The sequence below is a fragment of the Mirounga angustirostris genome, unplaced genomic scaffold (genome assembly GCF_029215605.1).
Source record: "Mirounga angustirostris isolate CCGP_5_RB_7025 unplaced genomic scaffold, mMirAng1.0.hap1 SCAF_6, whole genome shotgun sequence".
NCBI classification, from domain to species: Eukaryota; Metazoa; Chordata; class Mammalia; order Carnivora; family Phocidae; genus Mirounga; species Mirounga angustirostris.
Genome location: NW_026991714.1, coordinates 82,166,025 through 82,189,941, shown reverse-complemented (window position 1 = coordinate 82,189,941; position 23,917 = coordinate 82,166,025). Strand labels below are relative to the sequence as shown.

At 36.0% G+C, this 23,917-nt stretch overlaps 1 protein-coding gene across 5 annotated transcripts in view; it reads right to left on the bottom strand.

Moving 5' to 3' along the window:
• Window positions 1–23,917, bottom strand: part of ARID4B (AT-rich interaction domain 4B) — a 145,870-nt gene that overhangs the window by 57,568 nt on the left and 64,385 nt on the right. For all 5 annotated transcript variants that reach the window (XM_045877800.3, XM_064594604.1, XM_045877799.3 and 2 more), the window contains exons 5-8: window positions 20,322–20,412; window positions 17,416–17,495; window positions 11,687–11,778; window positions 3,978–4,116 (exon numbers count right to left, since the gene is read on the bottom strand). In XM_045877800.3, the coding sequence (XP_045733756.1) occupies window positions 3,978–4,116; window positions 11,687–11,778; window positions 17,416–17,495; window positions 20,322–20,412 (402 nt within the window). The remainder of the gene's footprint in view (window positions 1–3,977; window positions 4,117–11,686; window positions 11,779–17,415; window positions 17,496–20,321; window positions 20,413–23,917) is intronic.

Sequence of the window (23,917 nt, the reverse complement as noted above, 5' to 3'; positions counted from 1 at the left end):
GCTATTTAAAGTGAGGTCAAAGTGGGCCTTCCCAAAGGCTAATGCAAGACACCTATAAATTTTTAGTATTTCAATTCCAAGACAGCCCACTCTGTACACCAAGAACAAGTTAAAAAGAATAGTATATTTCTAAATGAAAAATGAGCTAAGTAAGTATGACAGGTTTGTCCTAAGGATGGGCTTATCGGCTCTGAAAAATGACACAACCGTACATAAAGGCACGTACTCTCACCACAGGTCAGAAAGGAGCTAGAAACAGGTTAGTTCTAATTCAGTCTTTAAGAAGTTAGTTAACATTTTCCATAACTGCAACTGCATTGCACTAAGCATTCTTTAAATGTTGACGGCATTCTGAATGAACTCCCTGATGAAAGTCTTTTATACATTATTAGCATCGAGGGAAACTTCCCTGTCATGTCAAAAAAAGTCTTAAGTAAATACTTAGCATTTGCTCATATACACTTCTTGTGACTCTACAGATACTGACTGCCACCTCGAGGTACTGTACTAGATGCCGGAGAAAAAGAGACCAAGTCAGTCACTGCTCCTCCCCACATGGAGCTTGCACCCTATAGAAGACAAGCACTAAACAAGTAAGTGCACGTGTATTTAACTGCTACTGTGTTAAGTCCTTATCTAGGTAGTCAGGGACCACTTTCCTGAAGACCCAACACTTAAGCTCAGCTTTTAAGACTGAGTAGGAGAGGCGCCTGGGTGGCTCAGTCGGTTAAGCGTCTGCCTTCGGCTCAGGTCATGATCCCAGGATCCTGGGATCGAGCCCCACATCGGGCTCCTTGCTCGGCAGGAAGCCTGCTTCTCTGTCTCCCGCTGCCCCTGCTTGTGTTCCCTCTCTGTCAAATAAATAAATAAAAATCTTAAAAAAAAAAAAAAAAGACTGAGTAGGAAATGGCCTGACAAACAATGTGCCTAGATGCACATGTGTGTCATATAACGGGTGCGCTGCAAGCAATGGAAACAAATAATGGGAAGGGCCAGAGACAGCAAGCACTGGAACCCGCCCCAGAGAGCAAAAGAAGGTCAGTGTGGCTAACTTGCTGCCTGGACTGATTAAGAGAGATAAGAAGGGTTCAGGTTTTTCCAGTCTTTTAGGTCATGAAAATTCTTAGGGATAAAATCTAAAATCTTTAAGGAAAGGCTCTGAAGCAGGGTAATGTTATACTAGATTTGCCTTTTAAAAATTACTTTGAGGGGCGCCTGGGTGGCTCAGTCATTAAGCATCCGCCTTTAGCTCAGGTCATGATCCCAGGGTTCTGGGATCCAGCCCCGCCTCGGTTTCCCTGCTCTGCGGGAAGCCTGCTTCTCCCTCTCCCACTCCCCCTGCTTGTGTTCCTGCTCTCGCTATGTCTCTGTCAAATAAATAAATAAAATCTTTTTAAAATATTAAATTAAAATTACTTTGAAAAAATGAAAATAAAAAAATTAAAATTACTTTGGGGATGCCTGGCTGGCTCAGTCAGAAGAGCATATGACCCTTGACCTTAGGGTCTTGAATTCAAGCCCCACGTGGGGGGTAGAGATTTTAAATAAATAAAACTTAAAAAAAAAAAAGAATAAAATAAAATTACTTCGGCTGTTTTTAAGAAAATGGGCTAGAGAAGGGCAAGAGTTGAAAGAGATGAAGCCACCACAATCACCCAGGTGAGAGAGGTGGTGGTGACTCAGACAGAGAGTGGTGGCAATGGCATATTAAAGGAAAGAGAATATTAGAGGTAATTAGGGAAGTGAAGAGATGAGTGAGCAGAGGATGCTCAGGTTTTTGTCTTGTGCAAATGATGTCATTCACTGTGAGATGAAACACTGGAGGAGGGCCAAGTTTGGGAAGGAGGGAGGAAAGAATACATTTAGTTTTAAACTTATTAAGTGTTGAGATGGCTGAAGGACAGCCAAATGGAGATACCAAACAGATACCCAAGTCCGGAGAGCTCCATGGAAGTCTGAACTGTAAGATATAAACTTGGGAGTCAACAGCCTAAATACCAGGGGCTTAAACTTGGCTCTAAAACTGTGAACAAAATCTACCTTTTTCTTTTTTTCTCATGGGTTTGGCAGTCCTCCACTCTACCACTGAGCTATCGAAGGACTCACACTTTCTCATGGGTTTCAAAAACTACGCATATGGTAGCTTTGGCCAGTGCTGCTGCTGGTGTGTAAGTGGTTCGTTTTCCATTCTGCCACAGGAATGATAATCCATATTTCATCCTGTTCACTCATGTGTGTGATTTCCTTGGTCCCTAAGGCATTTCAGTTTGTTAACTCTGCAACCGATGCTATAAAAGGGGATGAGATCACCCTAAAGAGAATACAGAGTGATATATTCTGAACCTTGCACAGCAACATTTAAAGGCTGGTTAGAGGAGAAACAGTGAAGGAAAATGAAAAGGAAGACTGCGTGAGTCATGGAAGCTAAGATTTCCTTCTGTTAAAACGGGGTGAATACCCCGTATTTTTCAGTCTCAGGATTCAATGCAACTACTTATGTGACCAGCTTCATACAGTGCCTGGACATGGTAGGTGCTCAACACATGGGGGCTACTTACAGGTCCTAGGAGTACAACTGTTTCCTAACACAGTGATATTACTAAACACTTGTAAAATTTACTCAATTTATAAAAACTAATTTTAAAAATTGAAACCCAAATACTATTTATGTGATTATGTTGACTGTTCGATCGAGAACACAAGTTCACACTCTAGTTGACAAAAATTATTCATAACTGTCCAAAAGATCTCAATTTGGAGGGGGAGGATCTCTAAGATTCTTTAAATAATACTGTGATGGTTCCTACACCAATTACTGACAATTCAACATCATAAATCCTTAAATATTTTCCTTATCATCAAGGAAACTATTTAGAAGCTATGGGCGAGAGAATCTTAATACTGAATATACTAACAGTGAAAAATTAATATTCCTGTCATTTTAGAAAAAGACACACAAAACTGTTTTTTAAAACATGTTTTCAAAAGAAATTATTACAAAGAATCTTAGTGCTTTAGGAAAAAAGAAATGATCATATACACTGACATTTGTTTTCAGCTCACCATTAACCAAGTTACTTAACCTTCCCAATAATCAGTCTCCTGATCCCTAAGTGAGGATAAATAATATCACCTGCCTCACAGTCCTTGTAAAGGTCTTTTTTTTTTTAAAGATTTTATTTATTTATTTGAGAGAGAGAGCATGAGAGGGGGGAGGGTCAGAAGGAGAAGCAGACTCCCCGCTGAGCAGGGAGCCTGATGCAGGACTCGATCCCGGGACTCCAGGATCATGACCTGAGCCGAAGGCAGTCGCTTAACCAACTGAGCCACCCAGGCGCCCAGTCCTTGTAAAGGTCTTAACAGTCCTTGCAGATAGCAGGTATCCAATATCTATTAGGCTGATAGATGGGTATATGCAGAGGTACGAAGGTATCATAAAGTATTTATATTTATTAAAACAAGTAATTGCCCTCTTTAGTTTTAATTGTAAGATACAATATGTTTTAATTGTAAGAGCTAGCCATTTATTGGGCAATTACTTTGCGCAAAACACTGAACTGATAAGTATTCAGGATAAAGAACACAAATCATGTTCACTGAAAAGAACGATAAGTAGACATCATTTGCAGACAACAGTAGAAAAAGAAAGATTCTCTTCTTCTGCAGTCTTTTGCATGATGAATTTAGAAGTTTTAAAAGTTTGCATTATGAATCTTCTACCCAAAATAGAGAGAGCAGTATAATGAACTCCCACATACCTACCCTCTAAAATTATCATAATTTTGCCTTTCTTGGATGACTTAAAAGAGTTCTTGGTACTCAAAGACAATTTTGAAAGTAATCTTTGTGTAAACTAAATGACGCTAAAACCATTTCCCTACTCTGTACCTATGAAAAACACTAGTAAGATTATCAATTGTTTTCTTCATGAACCTAAATAGTTGAATTTTAAACTCTTTTATACTGAAGTTACTCACCAATGCAGGAAACCATAGTGCTTTCTTTTTATCCAAACTAACGTAATCTACACATACAACTTTTCCTAGTAGTTCATCGATCTGTTTCCTATCATCCTCATCTTCATCACTGGAGGATGAAGACGACTCTTCCTCTGGTCTAGGGAAAGAAAAAAATAAGATATTTCCATTTATCTTCACAAAGAATGAGCATACCAAGTTGATAAATATAGGTAGTCTAGAAATCTTAGCTCATTTTCTAAAACCTACAGAATGGCAAATTTAAATTTTTAAACCATTTTCTAAATTTCTAAAGAATAACAAAAAGGATTATCATTAGAAGGAAGCACATCATTTTCCTAAACATCCTTTGCGTTTATTTAGTGCTACTCTAAAAGGTTAAGGAGGGGAGAACAGAACAGAGTAACAATGGTCCCCAAATTCTCAAAAAGCTGAAGGCCCCATACGAAACATCCCAGTACTACACTAAAATGTTTTAGATCCAACTCTCAGATTAAGGAAGTTCTAAAGATAGTAATTTTATACTTCCAGTACAAAGCTAATTTTAAAAAGGGGAAGAAAGGTCTTTATTTATTGGGGGCTTAGGGTGGGAGAGAAGACAATCTGATAAGAGATCACCAATGCTACCCTTAATGTCAAATATACACAAACCAGGAATTGATAGAATGTACAATACTGTTATTTTGTATTATGTTAGAAATTCCTTTCAGTTTACATTGTATATTGGACTAATAAATTAGAAAGAAGTTCACTGTCGACAGAAAAAGGAACTATCTAAAACCATCCACTTGTTAGACAAAAGCACAGCGAAAAGTAAAACTAAAAAGGAAAAAAAAAAACATAAAACAAACAAAAATTCAGCTCTGAATCTGGTTCCAAGAAAGCCCACAATCAGTGTTAAAGAAAGATTCTAACAAGTGAGTGCTCAAAACGCGCAGAGTAAGCAAAGACACTAAGAAATGAATAGACTACAATGTACGTTCTTTTTTACAAATTAAATAGAAGAATGGTTAGTATTAATTACCTACAGGGATGAAAACATTTTTGAGATAGTTGGCAATGACCAAGTTCACTGATAAAAAATGTAAACTGACAGATTATTTTAAAACCTTAAACATGATTTAACTATTCGGTTGACTGGGACAAATCTAATATACTCTAAAATTTGTCTTGATGCCTTTCCAAAGGGATGGCAACATAATGTCACTCCTTTATATATTTCAACATAATTATAAAAAAAGCAAAAACTACTATAATAACACTAAACATTTTAGAGTGATATGGGAAGTATCACTATTTGATTTCAATGATCAAGGGACTTAATAATTGTCCCCTGGTAAAAACAAAGCAAATTTTCAAGTTTGCTGCGGAGAACTACTGTATTTCAAATGGCACCTAAAGCAATTTAAAGTAGGGACATGGAAAGTAAGTAGGAGGTAGGAAAAACAAATATACCTTCATATTAGCAAAGCATAAAACCTTAAAAATAGGCACACAGCTTGGGACAGTAATGAAAGACATCCCAAGTCTGAGTTCTAATTGATTAGAAGTGTTTCTCAAGGGCAATGACTTTTATCTCTTCACTTTCTAATGACTATGGAAGACATCCAACCTTAAAACCATAATTACTGCTTTTCTAAAGAAGCCATAAAAAACTTATTCAGCTAGGATTTAATGGACACTCTTCATGTCATTATCATTAGCAAGATAAAAGTCCCAATATCACGGATAACATATATCAAATCTGTAAAACAGAGAGAGAGAAAACTGGGCTTTATTTGCCTAACAAAGTCATCTGCATCTTTATGAAGATTCTCATTTCTTTCTTAAGACTTAACAAGTGTGAAGACTTCAGACATCAGAAAGTGACATATAAAAAAAAAGTGACTGCCTACATAAAACACCTATCCACCTTTCATATTAAATGTCCAAGTTCCACTCTAAAACCATTGCCCATTTATGGACTAGATTTCCTGTCCACCCCCTACCCTAACCCTGGCAACTGAAGACTTTGTTCCAAGAGTACTCATTTCTCCTGTATCAATTTTTCTGCCTCTACTACATTGAGTCCCATCAGCATACTGTTATTTCCATCAATATGCTATTATTTCTCCCACTTAAAAAAAGAATCCCTTGACCTCACCTTCTCCACCAGCTACTGCCACCTCGTTTCTCAACTCCCCTTTGCAGCCAAACAGCTTGGAATGCTCTACTCCTCGACATCTGGAAATGTTTTGACTCCTCTAAGTCTCTGTTCAAATGTCATTTCAGTTAGGTGACCCTGACCATCTCATTCAAATTTACAACCTGCCTGCCCCAATCTCTCGTCACTTTTATTCTTTACCCACAGCATTTACAAATCCATCATACTATATAATCTACTTAGTTCTTTCTTACGTTTTCTCTTTATTGCCCATCTCCCCTATATGAGAGAATATAAGCTCTAAGGGCAGAGATTTTATCAATGCCTGTTTTATTCACTGATATATCCCAAGTACCTGAACAGTGCTTGGCACAAGCATAGATATTCAATAAATATTTGTTGAGTAAATAAATGAACTGAATAGATTTATTTCTTTCTACGATGGTTATTTTTAATTTTATTTTTCCTGAAATCACAAAATGTATACAAGCAATATAATGTACACAACCAGTTAAAACCACACCACTATATACACCTAAGGCTCCTTTAACTTTTCCTCTTGGAGGAATTTAGCCAAGAAATAATTTACACAAGACACTCAATAAACTGGTGAACTAAAATAAATGAGCATCAAAAATATTTTAAGGGGTGCCTGTGTGGCTCAGTTGGTGAAGCATCTGCCTTCGGCTCAGGTCATGATCCCGGGGTCTTGGGATCGAGCCCCACTTTGGGCTCCCTGCTCAGCAGGGGAATCTGCTTCTCCTTCTCCCTCTGCCCCTCCCCCTGCTGTGTGTTCACGCACTTTCTCTCAAATAAATAAAAATAAAATGTAAAAATAATAAACAATAATTTTAAAAAACATTTTAAGGGAGCAAATACAGAGCAAGCAGAGAACCTGCTTGGTTTTATTCCCCTCTGACAGCGTTGCTGCTTCAGTGGTAAGGTGGTATTTGTTTACAGAGCCAGAACAAAATAATGCACTGTTTGTGACATAACATCTGATGCTGCCACTGGAAACAAAGCTAACTACTCGGGAATGTTTACCACCACAGACTAATAGCTAATTATTTAAGGGGACTGCACATCACTATTAATTGTAAATTAATTGTAAACTAAGTAGGAAGAACTTTAGACAAGACGTGTGCCAAAGAACAGCAAATGACAAGATGCAAACAGGAAACTGACTTCAATCATCCTTATAATTTCAGGCAAGTAACTCAGTTTCAAATTTTGCACACTAAATTAAAAAACCTGTATTAGTCAGTATGAGAAAGTCTAACGAGGTACAGCTCCTTAGAAATATGGACATGTATATACTTACCAATAAAAGGGTTTTATTTTTTCCCCAATTTTTAATCAAGAAGGAAACTAGAATCAAATTCTCGTCTCAAAATAAAACAGCAAACAATAAAAAAAAATCTTCTAGAATTAGTGGTACTGGTTACATAATCTGTGAATACACTAAAAACACTGCACACTATACACTTTAAAAGGGTGAATTTTGTTATGTTAATTATATCTCAATGAAAAAAAATTTTTTAAAGATCTGCAGACCTAAAAACACCAGGTACACATCACTACTTTACTGGATAAACTTAGTACTGTCAATAGGTAAAATCCCTCCCCACAAATAATCACTAACAAGAACCATTATAAGCTTTCTTATGCTTTATTCTTTTTCTGAAGGAGAAAAAAAGTAACAGCAAGCAGACTGATTTCTACTGTAGCAGCTGCATATACACTTTTGCCAGGTTATTGGAAAACACTTTTGAGAGGTGAGGGTACACAAATGTTTCTATAATTTCAGGTAATCTATTCTTTAGGCAGAATCAAACAAAACATCTGTATATGATGGTTAAATTATAAGGGCAAAATTCAATCAACTTATACATTGAATGATCAGTAACTTTCTTTAAAAAATTAAAAGAGAATGATAATCTTAGGAAAATAACTTCAACATATTAGAATTTACTAATTAAAGGTAGAATATAAATAAAACTCAATTGAAGGAAGGTGTCAAAAATAATTTTTGACTAGCTGGAGGCAGATTAACTGGTATGTGCATTAACAGTTGCTAAAAGAAAATAAAAGTAGTGATATACTCATTAACAATAGAGTCTGGGGAATCCTGGGAAGAGATAACCTTATTTATCTCTGTACAAAATTAAATTTTAAATGACAATCAGAGAATCAAAATGAAGACTTTTTTAGTTGAGTAATGGAAGAGGAAATGAAGGTCAGATAAATAACCGTAAGGTCCAGGTCCAAGACTTTGTTGTAGGAAATCACTCAGAAAGGGGTGAAAGAACTTTGAGGAACTGTAATTAAGGAGAAGGGAATTTCCAACTGTGGTACTTGCCTGTGGTGTCTACATACCATGATATTAAGATCTCTTGGCAATGAGAATGACCACCATAGTGAGGGGGAAGGAAGAGCAAGTAAAACAAGATTACAGATGAGAGGGGCTTCGTTTCCTACAATAGTTAATTCTCAACCTCTGATCTGCCTTCTTGCTTTGCACATATGCTATACAATCCCAACAGCAAATCTTTCATTATACAGAGATTCTCAACAGGAAAATCACTAACTTAGAATGTTTGCGGTAGTCTTTAGAAAGCAAAGATCAACTTGCTCAGTGACAAATGCACGCTTTAGTCTCATCTAAAAGGGAGACCTCAACTTACAGTTTTTTTAATACATCATAATTCTGGGTCATTTTTGAAGATCAATCTAGGTGATAATCTATAAATTATCTTACTTTAAATTTATTTTTACACATGTAGATGACAGTTGAAGAAAGACAAAACATGTCTAAATGTTAGATGCAATATTTTTAAAAAGAATTTTTGGTAGATACAAAAACTTTTTCCTACAATATGCATATAACATAATATGGAAATGTTCTAAAAAATTCAAATAGTATAGCCCAAAACAGTTCCACTTATCAGACATAAACACTGTAAGCAGAATTTTTATATACTCACATATAAACATTTTTATGAATGAAGTCACGTCACATACTGGTATTTCATGAAAATTTTTGCATTCAATATATGATGTTTCATATCTAGTATTTACACAGTGTTTCCTATATAAATACTTTAAGGATATGAATTCATTTAATCTTCGCAACAACTCTGAGAGATAGGTTATACTATTATCTCAATTTTACAGATGAGAAAATTGAGGCATAAAGACTAAGTAATCTGCCCAGGGTTATATAGCAAGGAAGTGGCAGAGAGAGTTATTCACACCCAGGCCACCTGGCTCCACAGTTCACACTCTTAACAATCAAGCCACACTGCCACTTTCGAAAGCTAGAGAAGCAGAAATCTTCACTAATGAAATAATTTTACATTAAATACACCCCACCTCACTATTCTGACATCACCAATCATAATTAGAAGTTGACTACAGAACTATGGAAGACTCTAATGAGCAATGGTAGGTAAAATTTTAATACATAATTGAAATCACTAATTTTCAAAGAGACAGCAAAAGGTTTATCTTGTAAGTGCTTCAGTGAATATCCTACGGCAATAAAATATCCCTCTGGAAAAACTGATAACATTATTAGATCACAGTAGCATCAAATAATCACAACAGGATTCCTTCATATGAATAATGCTATCATACATTTTCATTTATTTTTCTTTCTGGATAGAACAAGTCATATGCAGAAGAGTAAATAATTGTTATACCCTGAATACCCTAAAGATAATCAAGTCATCAGCAAGCTAAATCACAAGTGAGAGAAATTATTCACTTAGTAATTAACTGAAAAACATCTTCTAAAAATTTCAGAGTTAAAAAAAAATGCATGGTCTGAATCACAAGTATAGTAGGAAAATATTAATATGAAATATTTTTTCAATGCAAGGATTAGTCTTTTAATTTCCTCCCTCAAAGGAGTCATTATTTATTTACTGTTAGAACTAATTTAGAAAGTAACTGAAGTACTACTCTACCTAAATAAGAGTCAATCAGTTGAATGGGAAAAGGCCCACAGAGCATGGGTGAGTTCAAGTCCTTGTCCTTTCCTTCCTGTGTTCCTTGGATTACTTACTGTCCCTAAGCCCAATTCCCCCAGTTTTTAATATGGGTAAAAATAATACCTATCTTCATGAATTTGCCCTAAGGCTAAAAGTAAGCAATATGAGAGATAGCGCTTACCCAATTTCTATCTTCAAAGCTCAGCCACAATTAGATTTAATATGTGATTCTAAATACTGAATGAAAGCATTCACTTACACTAAAGATGTCAATAATTCAACTCAACATTTATTTTTAACAGCCATTCTGACAATATTTGGGCTTAGACATGTTAAAATTTTTTTCAATTTTATCCAAGTGAAATGTTCAAAATTGTTTTTAAAATAACCTCCAATGGAATACATTAAAATCCCACCCCTTCCCATTTTCTTTGCCTCCTATGGAGGCAACTATGTTTTTAACTGTTTCAGCTATTTCTTTGATAGTTACTACCTTATCTCTAAATAATACTCTTATACTAATTTATACATTGTATACATTATTCTGTTGAATTCCTATTGTTACTAGGACTTAATTTTATATTTAAGCCACCTCCTCTCCTCCCTCCATCTTACTATGTTTTCCTTTCTGATGTAATTTTCAGGGTGAGTTACTTAATGCCTTTGCTATTTTTTCTCTATTTGTTATCATATTATCTTTAATTTCCCCCCAATGTTCCATTATATTAGGTAACTGAGTCCACCTTTTTAATAGAGACTTTCATTCTTCCACTGTGCATTCTATTGGCTACCAGCATCTAGTATTACAATGGAGAAGTCTGATGCTATTCTGCCTCCCAGTCCTTCGCAATAAATTATTTTTCTTTCTGTAACTCTTTGAAAATTGTTTCTTTATCTCTGATGACCCTATGATCCTGTGATCCTTTTTAATTTAGAGCCTTCTGGAGCCTAAGCATGGCCCATTAAAAGTAATTTGTTAAATAGGTAGAATATATGTCACAACTGTAGGACATGAAAATAAGGAAGACGGTTTCTGTCAAGGAGATTAAGATTATTAGGAAGAGAAAACAAATACTACAATGACAATAACAGGTGAAATACTGTTTTTGACATTAGATAAATGCAAAGAATTTAAGGGGTTCAGAGGAAAGAAAACAGGTCTGTTTTCAAGGGAAGAGTAGGGAGACAAAACAGTTCACATAAAGGTGGGAGCATTTCTGTTGGTGACTGAATGAGTGGGACAATGACATGTATGGGTGGATCTGAGAAAGAAAAAAAAGAGCATGAATAAAAGCATGGTATCAGGGAAACAAAGGATGTATTCAGCGAACGTTCACTGGTTCCATTCTGACTACAGCATCAAGATACATGTAGGGAGAAATGGGAGGTAGATATACAACTGTTAAGGTTGGCTGAGCATGGAGAATCTCAAGCACCTGTGCCAAGGAGTCTGAAATTACTATGAGATCCAGTTAGCATTTTGCAAAGTACAATTTCAAATTAGTAACTCTTAAAACAATACTAGAAGGAGAAATGAATTCAGGTTCAACTAACAGTTATGAAAATGGACTTACATATGATTAGATCTTCTTCCTCTATTTGTTTTCTTCCCTATGACAGGAGTGCCAAAATGTTCAGGGTTGGTGAGTGGGAGCTGGTCTAATGTCTGTGGGTAAGAACATAAACCCATCAAAGTTACGACGTAGCAAGTTCTTTTTCCCTTTTAAACCAAATCAGTTTAAGAATATGCTTAGATTTGAAGATTAAAAACTGCCCCAAGGAAGACTAAAATACAACTTTCCTAAAGAGAGACAACTGTCATTTCAAAGATATTAGAATAAAGATGAATGAACCCATTATTGGGGGGGGGGAGTGAAAAGAAATTCAGTTGTTCTTTCCTCATGGTTTCATTATCTATTTGAAGGCTGAAAGACTTCTAAGAATGATTAAAATACAAAACAAAACACAGCTCAGTAGAAAATAGACTGGAGAGATACGAAATTTATATGTAAGGACCTAGCACCTGCATTGGAGCCAACTGCAAATAAAATTTCTCTTTGTTCAAAGGGAATCATAATCCATAATATAAAATTCTTGGTAACAAAATTATCCAAAAAAAAGCATCAACTGTTTGAAAAAAGGCTTTAGGTAGGATATATTATTACTCTGCAAACATTTTCTGCAATAAACCTTTTTTAAAAAATATGTAAATATTGACTTTTCTAAATTTAATTTTCCCTTCCTTTTTAATCTGCAGCATCCAATACGGTGCTTGGTATGAAGATAATGATCGGTAAATAAACATGTCTTGTTGTCAACTGACAGTTCATGTCAAACCCTTTCTCCCTCACCCCATCCTAAAATAATGATTTCCAGGTGAGGAATTGGTGTTGGTTAAAAGCAGAATGAAGGAAAAAGGGATCCTGGAATGATTCCCTTCATTTCTCAATATCAGACACTTCTTAGATTTTTCTTGTCATTATTTCCTGAAAAGATTTATATAACTATAAAGTTAAGGTCTCAATCTGAAGACGCTATCCCAACTAACTGAATTCTCTGAATATCAATTTTGATAATCTTACTTTTTCTGCCTTTTTAAGATCTTCCACACAGTTGCTATTCCTTTCATCCAACAGAACCTCTGCTATTACAGATAATTTCATGAATACCAGGGGAACTAAAGACCCCACAAAAACTGTCAGGATGGGAGTGAGGGTGAGAAACTACTTTGGATAAAGACTTCTCAAAGTTACAAACTAGGGTGTTATATGAAAGGGTATATATCAATTTAGATTTAAAAAAAAAATCAGACTATCTAAGTATAAACTGTTAATATTTAAAACTTTTATTTTTAAAACAGATAATTTTGTTGAAACAATGATGAACTAAAATGTGAAAGGGGAAGCATATTAATAATCTTGCATAACTTATTAGATTGCATAACTTCTGAGAATATAGGTAAATGTACCTGAGGTACACAGATCTATGTATCCAACAACAAAGAATACTGATATAGGTAAAAGGTACTACCCATAAAACATAAAGATCAATTCCTTCAGAAGACAAAATATATTAACTTTTTATAGGGCATAAAATCTAATCTTTCAAATCTAGCTTAAGTCAGGCATTTAAAAGATATTAAGAGGGGCATCTAAGTAGCTCAGTCACTTAAGCATCTGAATCCTGATTTCAGCTCAGGTCATGACCTCGGGGTCCTGGGATCGAGCCCCGTGTCCAGCTCCACACTCTGCGGGGAGTCTACTTGAGGATTCTTTCTCTCCCCCACCCTCTGTTCCCTCACTCACTCTCTCAAATAAATAAAATTTTAATAAATAAATAAATAATAAAAAAATCTGGAGGCAAAAGTTGGTCCAAATACAGTAGTATACCAAACAAAACCTCTTTAGAAGTCACTTGTCAGGGGTGCCTGGGTGGCTCAGTCGGTTGTGTCTGCCTTCGGCTTAGGTCACGATCCTGGGGTTCTGGAATCGAGCCCCGCATCAGGCTCCCTACTCAGCGGGGAGTGTATTTGTCCCTCTCCCTCTCTGCTTCTCACCCCTGCTCGTGCGCTCTCTCTCTCTCTCACTCTGCTCTCTCTCTCAAACAAATAAGTAGAATCTTTAAAAAAAAGTCACTTATCATTAACTCCTAATTATGCTTCCCAAGAGCAAAAAATTTCAAAGTACTATATTTGGTAAACAGAGAAAATAAATTAATCTAGATTCACTTTCGGTCAAGCTAACAGAAGGATTAAACGCCCCGCCTCACTCCCCTAAAATTAAGATTGCTCTTGTAAAAGCAGAGACTTCTATTAAGTACTGTGATTTCTATTTTAAGCATCTGGTATTCACCAGTTACAGGAAAGAAAATATCCAGGATTTCCGATTTCTCTCCCTATGTAATAAAGAGAACAGTAAGAAGCTGTATCTCTGTCCCTGGCCTCAAACCATGCCCAGGAAGGTAGGAGCACCTTTATTTCAAGTGAGAGAAAAGACTGCGGGGAGGGTAGAATGTGTTGCGTCAAAACCTAAAGAGCAAAAAGCAGAGACTCCTAGCTATACTGAAGCTAAAAGAAAATTCCATAGGCCTAGGGGAAACATGCCTATGTCCCTGTTTCTTAAATGGGCTATAGGAAATATGGAGCTGAGATTTTACCTAACTTTTCTTTAGAGTTTTCAACTGCACGTAGTAAATGCACAGCAAATACCAGCTGATGAAACTACTTCTGAATTATATGCTCTGCAGAAATGCCCCAACCCCCGGGCAGTGGCAACACTCACTAAGCCGGTTAGGGCTAGAATCAGTGATGTTAGTGCCGTCAGACTGACGGAAGTGCTGTTGTGATCTCTTATTACGGAAATCTTTTAAATTTAAGTCTTTAAGTATGTAGCTTATTAATGGAATTAGTGACCCCAAACACTGCCAGTGGCTTTTTGCTCAAAGACCAAAGTTATTACTGATAATAACAATGCTCTGAATAATTTTTCAACAAATTAAAAATGTTTTTTGAAAATATGAAAAATATCAAATAAAGGGAAGGAATACACAGATGGCAGATTAAATACACTCCTGGCCATGCTATCACAGAACTCAGTACATTTATAATCTTAAAATATTTGATTGTTTGATTAATGCTTTTTCTCCTCCAACAGATGGTAAGTTACTCGAGGATAAATTCCATGTCTACTTGGCCTATCCTTGCGTCTCCAGTACCTAACATAACACCTGGCTTATGAGAATGGGATATGGAACAATACACCAGTATTCTAAGTACCCTCTAGCAAAACATAGAATCTAACACATGTAGACACACACAGTAAAAGTGGTCCACCGTGAAGATGAGAAGGATACACTGAACTACTTGCTCATGTTGCTTCAGCCTTTACACAGTAAAAGTGGTCCACCGTGAAGATGAGAAGGATACACTGAACTACTTGCTCATATTGCTTCAGCCTTTACACTACAAATGTCTTATGAACTACACAATTCTCCTATAAAAAAAAAAAGTATTTTAGATATTTTAGATATTTCTCTGGATTAAATAAATAAGGCACATGCCTTCACTAAGCACATGAAAAATCAAGTCTTCAAAGCCCCCATATTCACTCACTGACTACTATAACTGTACACATACTCTAAGGGAAATGAAATTATTTTTAAGAATTATATAAACTTAGGGGCGCCTGGCTGGCTTAGTCGGAAAAGCATGCAACTCTTGCTCTCAGGGCTGTGATTTTGAGCCCCACACTGGGTGTAGAGATTAAATAAATAAACATAAACAAAATTACATAACTTATAAAGAATTGTTACTTTATCACTTTGGCTTTAGAATTTGCAGTGAAAAGCCAAATTCACTGCAAATTCTAAAGCTGTATTTCCTATATTTAAACCTTCACAATTAATTCAACAAATATTTACTGAAGGCTTTTGTATAGAAAACACTGCTGGGAAAAGAAGAGCCTATCAAAATGACAAAAAGATGGCTATTACCCCCAAAACAGTTTAAAATCTTACAGGGAAAATAAGAAAAGTAATAAAAAAAGACCATCAAATAAGAATAAGAGAAGTGCCAAAGGATCAAAGGATAAGGGATCAAATCTGGTTAGAAAGCTCATGAAAGACCTCATGGAGAACATTAAGAGGAGCAGTACTGAGCAGAAACCAAGAAAAGAATATGAATCATAATCTGAAAATACGAAGTAGTCTTATAAGACAGAAGTACAGGGAAATGGGGCACCTGGCTGGCTCAATCAGAAGAGCATGTGACTCTTGATAGTGGGTTCTGAGTTCAAGCCCCACATTGGGCACAGAGATTACTTAAATAAAAACTTAAAAAAAGGGGGGGGGGGGAGAAAAAATAAGTCCAAGGAAATGTTACAATATGAGACTGAAAAAAATAGGCTGGAATCATAATACACAGAACCTGTCCCAAATTCTGAACTGGATTAGGAATTCAATTATTTAAGGGAAAAGGAAAAAAAAAAAATATATATATATACTTTAAAGATCTTATTTATTTATTTGACAGAGACAGACACAGCGAGAGAGGGAACACAAGCAGGGGGAGTGGGAGAGGGAGAAGCAGACTTCCCGCGGAGCAGGGAGCCGGATGCGGGGCTTGATCCCAGGACCCAGATGCTTAATGACTGAGCCACCCAGGTGCCCCAAGGAAAGTATTTTCAAAACAAGAAAACATAAAATAAAGTTTAATAGTTTAATAAATAATATAAAAACATCCCCAAAGAAACACTGTTCTAAATAGTGACAAGAAGAAAAGTAATCATGGTTTGGCCACAGTGTGCATTAATTAATATTTATAGGCTGGATTATAGAATATAACACTTTAACAATACGTCCATTTTTAAAATTCTGGATTGCAAGCTACTGATTTACAAAACTTTGTGAACCCTCCCCTCCATTCTTACTAACTTAACACCTTTCAATTCTAGAGCATGGCTTTGGTACTAGAAAATACTGGTTTCAGAACCAGCTCTGACCATCAATTTCACCATTTGTAAATTGAAGATAATAATGCTATCTACTTCATAGTGTTATGAATGTGATGATGTACGTAAAGCAGTGAGCAAAGTCCCTGGCAAATATAAGCACTTCATTTATTCATCTGACTACCATTTATTCAGCTCCTACTCTATGCCAGGCACTGTCCAAGGAACTGGGAATGAGTGGTGAAGAAAACATATAAAATCCCCACCCTTGTGACACATTCTAGGGAGGGAGGCAGACAAATAACTAAGCACATACATATCCTGATGTCAGAGAATGACACAAGCTATGAAGAAACCTCGGTCAACCTAGAAGGATTAAAAGGATGGCAGGGACTAGTGAAGAAAGGGCAGTCAGGCAAGGCATCTTTGAGGAGGGGCTATAATAATGTCAGCCAGCAGCAGCAGAAGCAGTAGTAGTAGTAGAGGTTGTTAGGGACTGCTTACAGTAGCTACGGATCCTTTCATGATGAGGGGGTTCAAGTGGATTATAAATGGAACATCTCTTTTCTACAATTATTTAAAATTAGAGTCTACATAAAAGTTGCCTAAAGATAACAGTTAAGCAAGATCATTGAATTTTCATTGTGGACAAATGCTAAAATATTCTTAGAAAAAAAAAAGGATATATCACCTGGTACTCAAACACAAGGCCTTAAAAACAGGGTTCACAGATTACACGATAATGGTATTAATGAATTTTCCTGATTAACAAGTAAGTTGCTTGAGTTGAGTAAGAAAAATATGCTCCCCCTAATACAAAATATGAAGACACAGTCATTCATTAAATGATTACTTACTTCACTTTCAGCAAAATGCCTCTCTCCTTTCAGGCACAGTGAAGATCGTCTCAGTGTCTTCTCATCTCCATCATCAAAAACTAGGACAGGAGGTAAAATTGGAAACTACTGAAGGATTTTTCAAAGATTAACACGATGATATAAATTATCATTTAATTTTCTGAGTGCAAACAGAACCAGTGTTTCAGAAGATTACATTTGAAATTCAGTTCAGATTTTATGTTTTCTAACTGACAACTCCAAATACAGAATATGCTTTCCAGTTTCTAGCAATAAGGAAATAATATACCTGAAATGAAAACATCTTCCCTGACCCAGAACACACCAAAAAAAATAAGAAGTTAGCATTTTAGGAAGAAATAATTTAAATGCTAATTAACCCTTCTCAACATGGTAAAGGAAAGGCAAGTTTTCCAACTGGTAAATACTGACAGATTTACCGAGAAAACAAAAAGAATACAAATGTATTTATTCAGACTGCCCCTAAAAAGTTACTCTGCTTTTACTATTTAAAGCAGGGTTTCTAAACCTGAGCACTACTAGCATTTGGGGGCAGATCATTCTTTGTCGCGAAGGGCTATCCTGAACACGACAGGACAGTCAGCAGCTTCCCTGGCTGCTAGCCACCGGATGCCACCAGTGGCTCCGCATTCACGACAACCAGAATGTCTCCGGACACTGCCAAGTGCTCCCCACTGAAAACTACTTATTTAAAGTACTAAAATGTTCCAGCAAATTTACTGTAAGTTTATGCGTACACAGAATATATGTATATTTTATACTGTAATTTTATAGCATATACTTAACATTCCTCGCAAATCATGGGGAAAAAATACATCTATTCTAAATAAAGTTACCAGGCTTTGATTTTAGAAATAGCAGTTTTTACCTAAGTAACGAAATTAGGTTCTTATATATTAAGTGAAATTTCATGTGAGACTGGATAAATAACTTTTAGTACAATGTTTTAATGTTGTAACTAAAATATTCAACGAAAAAAATGCCACATTTATGAGACTGACTACCATACACAATTACCATCTAGACTTACTGCACAGAACATGCTCACAGTCTTGTCACCTACATAAAGTCAAATTTTCCTGTCTCAAATTAAAATTTCCCCTCTCTTCACCAAGTTTTTCCTCACCCCACAAAAATATAGAGAAAACTCATCTATACTATTTCAAAGGTCCATCAAATTTTGACAACATCAAAGACATTTTAACTAGGTGTTTACGCTCACCTATGAGGTCATTATAGAGTAAGAATTATTCCCATTCAATAAATAATACCAGGATAATTGGCTATTAATTGGGGGGAAAATATGACATTTCAGAATGTCCAAAAAATAAAAAATAAACTGTAGATGAAATAAACAGCTATTTGCAAAGCAAAAATAAAACTATAAACTGAAGAATACAATGGAAAATAAATTTATAACACTGATGGAAGGAAGCCCCTTAAAACAAGATTCAAAACTAAAACTACAAAGGAAAAGGTGACCACAGGAAAAAGTGACAATATGAAAATTGATAGTGAAAATAAAAGTAAATAGGAGAAAAATACTTGCAACTAAGGTAGCCAGGGGTTAATATTCAGAATATACAAAGATCTCGTCCTAAAAATAAGAAAATGTAACCAACCCAACAGGACAAGGGGGAGACTGGGAAGACACTATAAGATGGTAATTCAAAAGGGGCGCCTGGGTGGCTCAGTCAGTTAAGCCTCCAACTCCTGGTTTCAGCTCAGGTCATGATCTCATGGATCTTAAGATCAAGCCCCATGCCAGGCTCTGCACTCACCAGGGAGTCTGCTTTAAAATTCTCTCCTTCTGCCCCTCCCCCCACTCACGCATGTGAGCCCTTTCTCTCTCTAAAACAAGTAAGTCTTTAAAAAATAAAAAAGATGGAGGGGCGCCTGGGGGGCTCAGCTGGCTAAGTGTCTGCCTTCAGCTCAGGATGGAGCCCCACATCGGGCTTCCTACTCAGCAGAGAGTCGGCTTCTCTCTCTCTCTCTCTCCCCTCCTCCCTCTGCCCCTCCCCACTGCTTGTTCTCTCTCTCAAATAAATAAATCTTAAAAATAAATAAATAAATAAATAAATAAAAAGATGGTAATTTGAAAGAGAGAAAATATAAATGAAATGATGTTCCTTTCAATAAACAAATGAAAAAAATGTTCAATCTCACTTAATCACAGGAGGGGAGTATTAAAACAAAACTGAGATACTACTTTGTACCCAGATGGGCAAACATTTTTACAGATTACTAAAATCAACTTTTACCTGGGCTGGGAAAATGAGTGCACTCACACACTGTCCATTGAAGTGTAAATGAATACCCTCTTCTAGAAAGGCAGTTTTCACTACCTAAGTTTTAAAGTACATTTCACTTCACTATGCCTGGTCCTCAGTGTACACATACACCAGGAAAAGACAAGAATAATGTACATGTACAAGACATTCAATCCAGCATTTATTGTAATGGCAAGAAAATTGGCAACACCATCAGTAAAAGAAAATAAATTATGGTACAACAAATATGAAACATACTACTATAATTAAAAGAAACTTCTCTGTTGCACAACAACATGAATACAGTTAACACCACTGAAATGTACATTTAAAAATAGTTAAGATAGAAAAAATTTCTTTAAGATATATTTTGAAGTGAAAAAAGCTACAAATTCAACTGTATAATATATACACTAATTTCAAATTATACTTTATGTACATACTTAGGAAATAAAAATTTTTAAGACCTGGAAAGATTAAAAAAACATTAACAGCAAAACAAAAACAAAATATATTAACAGTAATAACATCTATGGCATTAGGGGAGGAACTGAATCAAGGAAATTTTGATTTGTATTCTTTGAAAATACATTTTTAAAAGATTTATTCCCTTACCTACAGTGTACCAACTTGCATCTGTTAACTTATTGATAACAGCTTCCTGATATGCACCATCAAGATTCTTCACTTCCACAATAGCTCCGACCTAAAGTATTTTTAAAAAGTTAGAAAAACTTTTAGAAGGTAAATGAATAAAACAAAAACTAGCTCTTTTTTTTTTTTTACCTGAGTGTACGGTGGCAAAGAATAAAAAAACTACTGATTTGATTTGTCTTAAGGCGCCAGCAGTTTTACCTACCACTGTTTTTGTACCATCAGTGAAAATGTCAACACAGTAAAAAAGGTAAATAATATCTAAGCATTGTTATGAAAATAGTTTTGCCCTTACAACCTCCCTGAAAGGGGTCCTGGGAGCCCCCAGAGGTCCTTGGACCATACTTTAAGAACCATAATCTCTGAAGTTGACTATCCTTGCCTTATATTAGCACTCATCCTTCAAAGAGGCCGGGGAAAGGTAGAAACAAGAAAGAGCTTTGACATTTCCTTAAGAGTTATAATGTTCCACTAATGACAATCATTTAAAGTATTTTCCATCTAATCAAGAAAATGCCGATAATTACATTTATATGGTCTTTGTAACTACCTCAAACTAAGAAGTTTCTGCACAGTGGAGGATATCATCAACAAAATGAAAAGGGAACCTACTGAGTGGGAGAAAATATTTTCAAATATTTTACCTGATAAGGGGTTAATTATCCAATATATAGAGAACTCATATAACTCAATAGCAGAAAACCAAACAACCCCATTAGAAAATGGGTAGAAGATCTGAACAGACATTTTTCCAAAGACACACATGTGGCCAACAGGTACATATAAAGATGCTCAACATCACTCATCATCAGGGATATGAAATCAAAACCACAATGAGGTATCACCTCACACCTATCAGAATGGCTATTATCAAAAAGACAACAAAAAGCAAATGTTAGCAAAGATATGGAAAAAAGGGAACCTTTGCGCACTGTTGGTGGGAATGTAAAATAAATTGGTGTACAGCCACTACAGTAAACAGTATGGAGATATTTAAATTAAAAATAGAACTATGACCCAGCAATTCCACTACTGGGTACCTATCCAAAGAAAATGAAAACATTAATTCAAAAAGGTATCAGCACCCCCATGTTCACTGCAGCATTATTTACAACAGCCAAGATATGGAAACAACCTAAGTATCCACTGGTGGATGCATGGATACAGGAAAAAATATACAGATAATGGAATACTATTCAGCCTTTTAAAAAGGAAGGAAATCTTGCCATTTGCAACAACATGGATGGACTCTGAGGACATTATGCTAAGTGCAATAAGTCAGATAGAGAAAGACAAGTATCATATGATATCACTTATATGTGGAATCTAAAAAATCAAACAAACAAACGAACGACCAGAAGCTCATAGACACAAAGAACAAACTGGTCATTGCCAGTGGGTGGGAAGGGAGTGGGGAGTAGGCAAAATGGGTAAAAGTGGTCAAAAGGTACAAACTTCCGGTTATAAAATAAGTCCTAGGGATATAAGGTACAGACAGCATGGTTACCCTAGTCAATAGTACCATATTGCATATTTGAAAGTTGCCAGGAGAGTAAATCTTAAAAGTCTCCATCATAAGCAAAAAAAAAAAAAAAAATTTAAACTGTGTATAGTAATGGATATAACCAGACTTACTGTATTGATGAAACATTGAATCAGTATGTTGTACACCCAAAACTAATAAGATATTATATGTCAATCATACCCCAATAAAAATAAAATACAAGTATATGGTCTTTATGATGATTAACAAAAAATAAACTTGTTCAGAGAGAGACTGGTAGCCCCACACAATGCCCAAAATGGGGAAGGAAACTGGAGAATTAATAGAGCTCTTATTAAATGACTACAGTCAATAAATACATGATTTAATAAGTGGTCTAGGTATTACATTTCATGTGAACTCATTAGAAAATATATTTAGATCAAATGACCATCACTTTTGGTAGGTTTATTTCCTCTAAGAGAAACATTTATCCAAATGCTGACAGTTTCTATCAGGTAATAGAAAGCTATGAAGTATATTAGGGAACAATTTAAACTCTATACACACGCAAAAAAAAAAAAAAAAAAACCAATAGACCAAAAAAAAATACTTTAACAATCTTGAGACCAAAATTTAATATACCTGCCTATGTCAAAATCAAAATTGGTCCTTAGCCCTAATCACAAAGAATAATTCAATACAGAAAGAAAAGCCAAACAAGTAAAATAAACCAACTGTGCCATAAAGAGGTGGGAGCAGAAGGAGAAAAAGAGGGCCTGAGGATACAAAGCGGTTGCCTTTTCTATCTCTTCACAACACTGAGCATATTTTGTAGCTGGTAGGAGCTGGCCCAAGCCAATGCGAACAGGGCACCTGTCAGTGAGAGTTATGCTGGTGTGCTTCTGAGGCAAAAACACAAATAAGGCACAGAAGTGTATGTGTTCTGAAAATTCAGAGGGCACATGCTTCAATGACAAGGGGGTGACCCTATCAGAATTCTAGCTCTGTCATTACTGGCTGTCATGGCCAGATTATTTTATGTCCCTTTAGTGTCTTATGTAAAGAGCTGTTAGGATTATATAAGACAGTATGTGCAAAAGACTTATTAGCACAGCACTAGCACATACTAAGTGCTAAACAAACGGTGACAAGCATCGTAAGTATACACGTTTTGTCTTTTTTGTCCCTGAAAATGATGAACATGTGCATGTAACATTAAAAATGGCACCTACAAAACAGAAATGGTGGAAAATAATTTTTATAAGGCAAGATTTTTTTTTTTAATTACAAGCTTTAGCTCTCTATAGTGCCTACTAATGCTCTGGGGATCCAATTAAAAGTCTTAAAAAAAAAAAAAGGCTTTAAGTCAACCACAAACAAACAACTGGCAGATACACATATCTAATTCCCCCAAAAGTACAGCTGTGTCAGTAAAGGATTTTTCTTGTATCTATAAATGTTTCTTTAATTTTGTTAGCATTTCTTAAAACTCACCCAGGCAGGCCACTGTCCAATTTTCAGACATTCAAAAGGGCCAAAGAGCACACCGTGGCTACCCACACATTCTCTTTAGCTTGCTCACTAGTAGAAAGTAGAGCAGTACTCATTTCACCCACCAGTGAGGAGAAATGAAAGCAAATAAATAAAACTATCTGTATGTAACATGCTTATCACTTTAATTGCCTGATAACCCTTAAAAAATTTCATTTGCCTGTAGTTGCTTCAACAAATTAGCACTCTAAAAGCTCTTTGTGGCTCAGTCGGTTAAGTGTCTGCCTTCGGCTCAGGTCATGATCTCAAGGTCCTGGGATCAAGCCCCATGTCGGGTTCCCTACTCAGCAGGGAATCTGCTTCTCTCTCTCCCTCTGCCCCTCCCTGCGCTTGTGTGAACACACACACACACACTCTCTCTCTCTCTCTCTCAAATAAATAAAATCTTAAAATAAATGAATAAGGGGCGCCTGGGTGCCTCAGTCATTAGGCGCCTGCCTTCGGCTCAGGTCATGATCCTGGGGTCCTGTGATCTAGCCCCACATCGGGCTCCCTGCTCCGCGGGAAGCCTGCTTCTCCC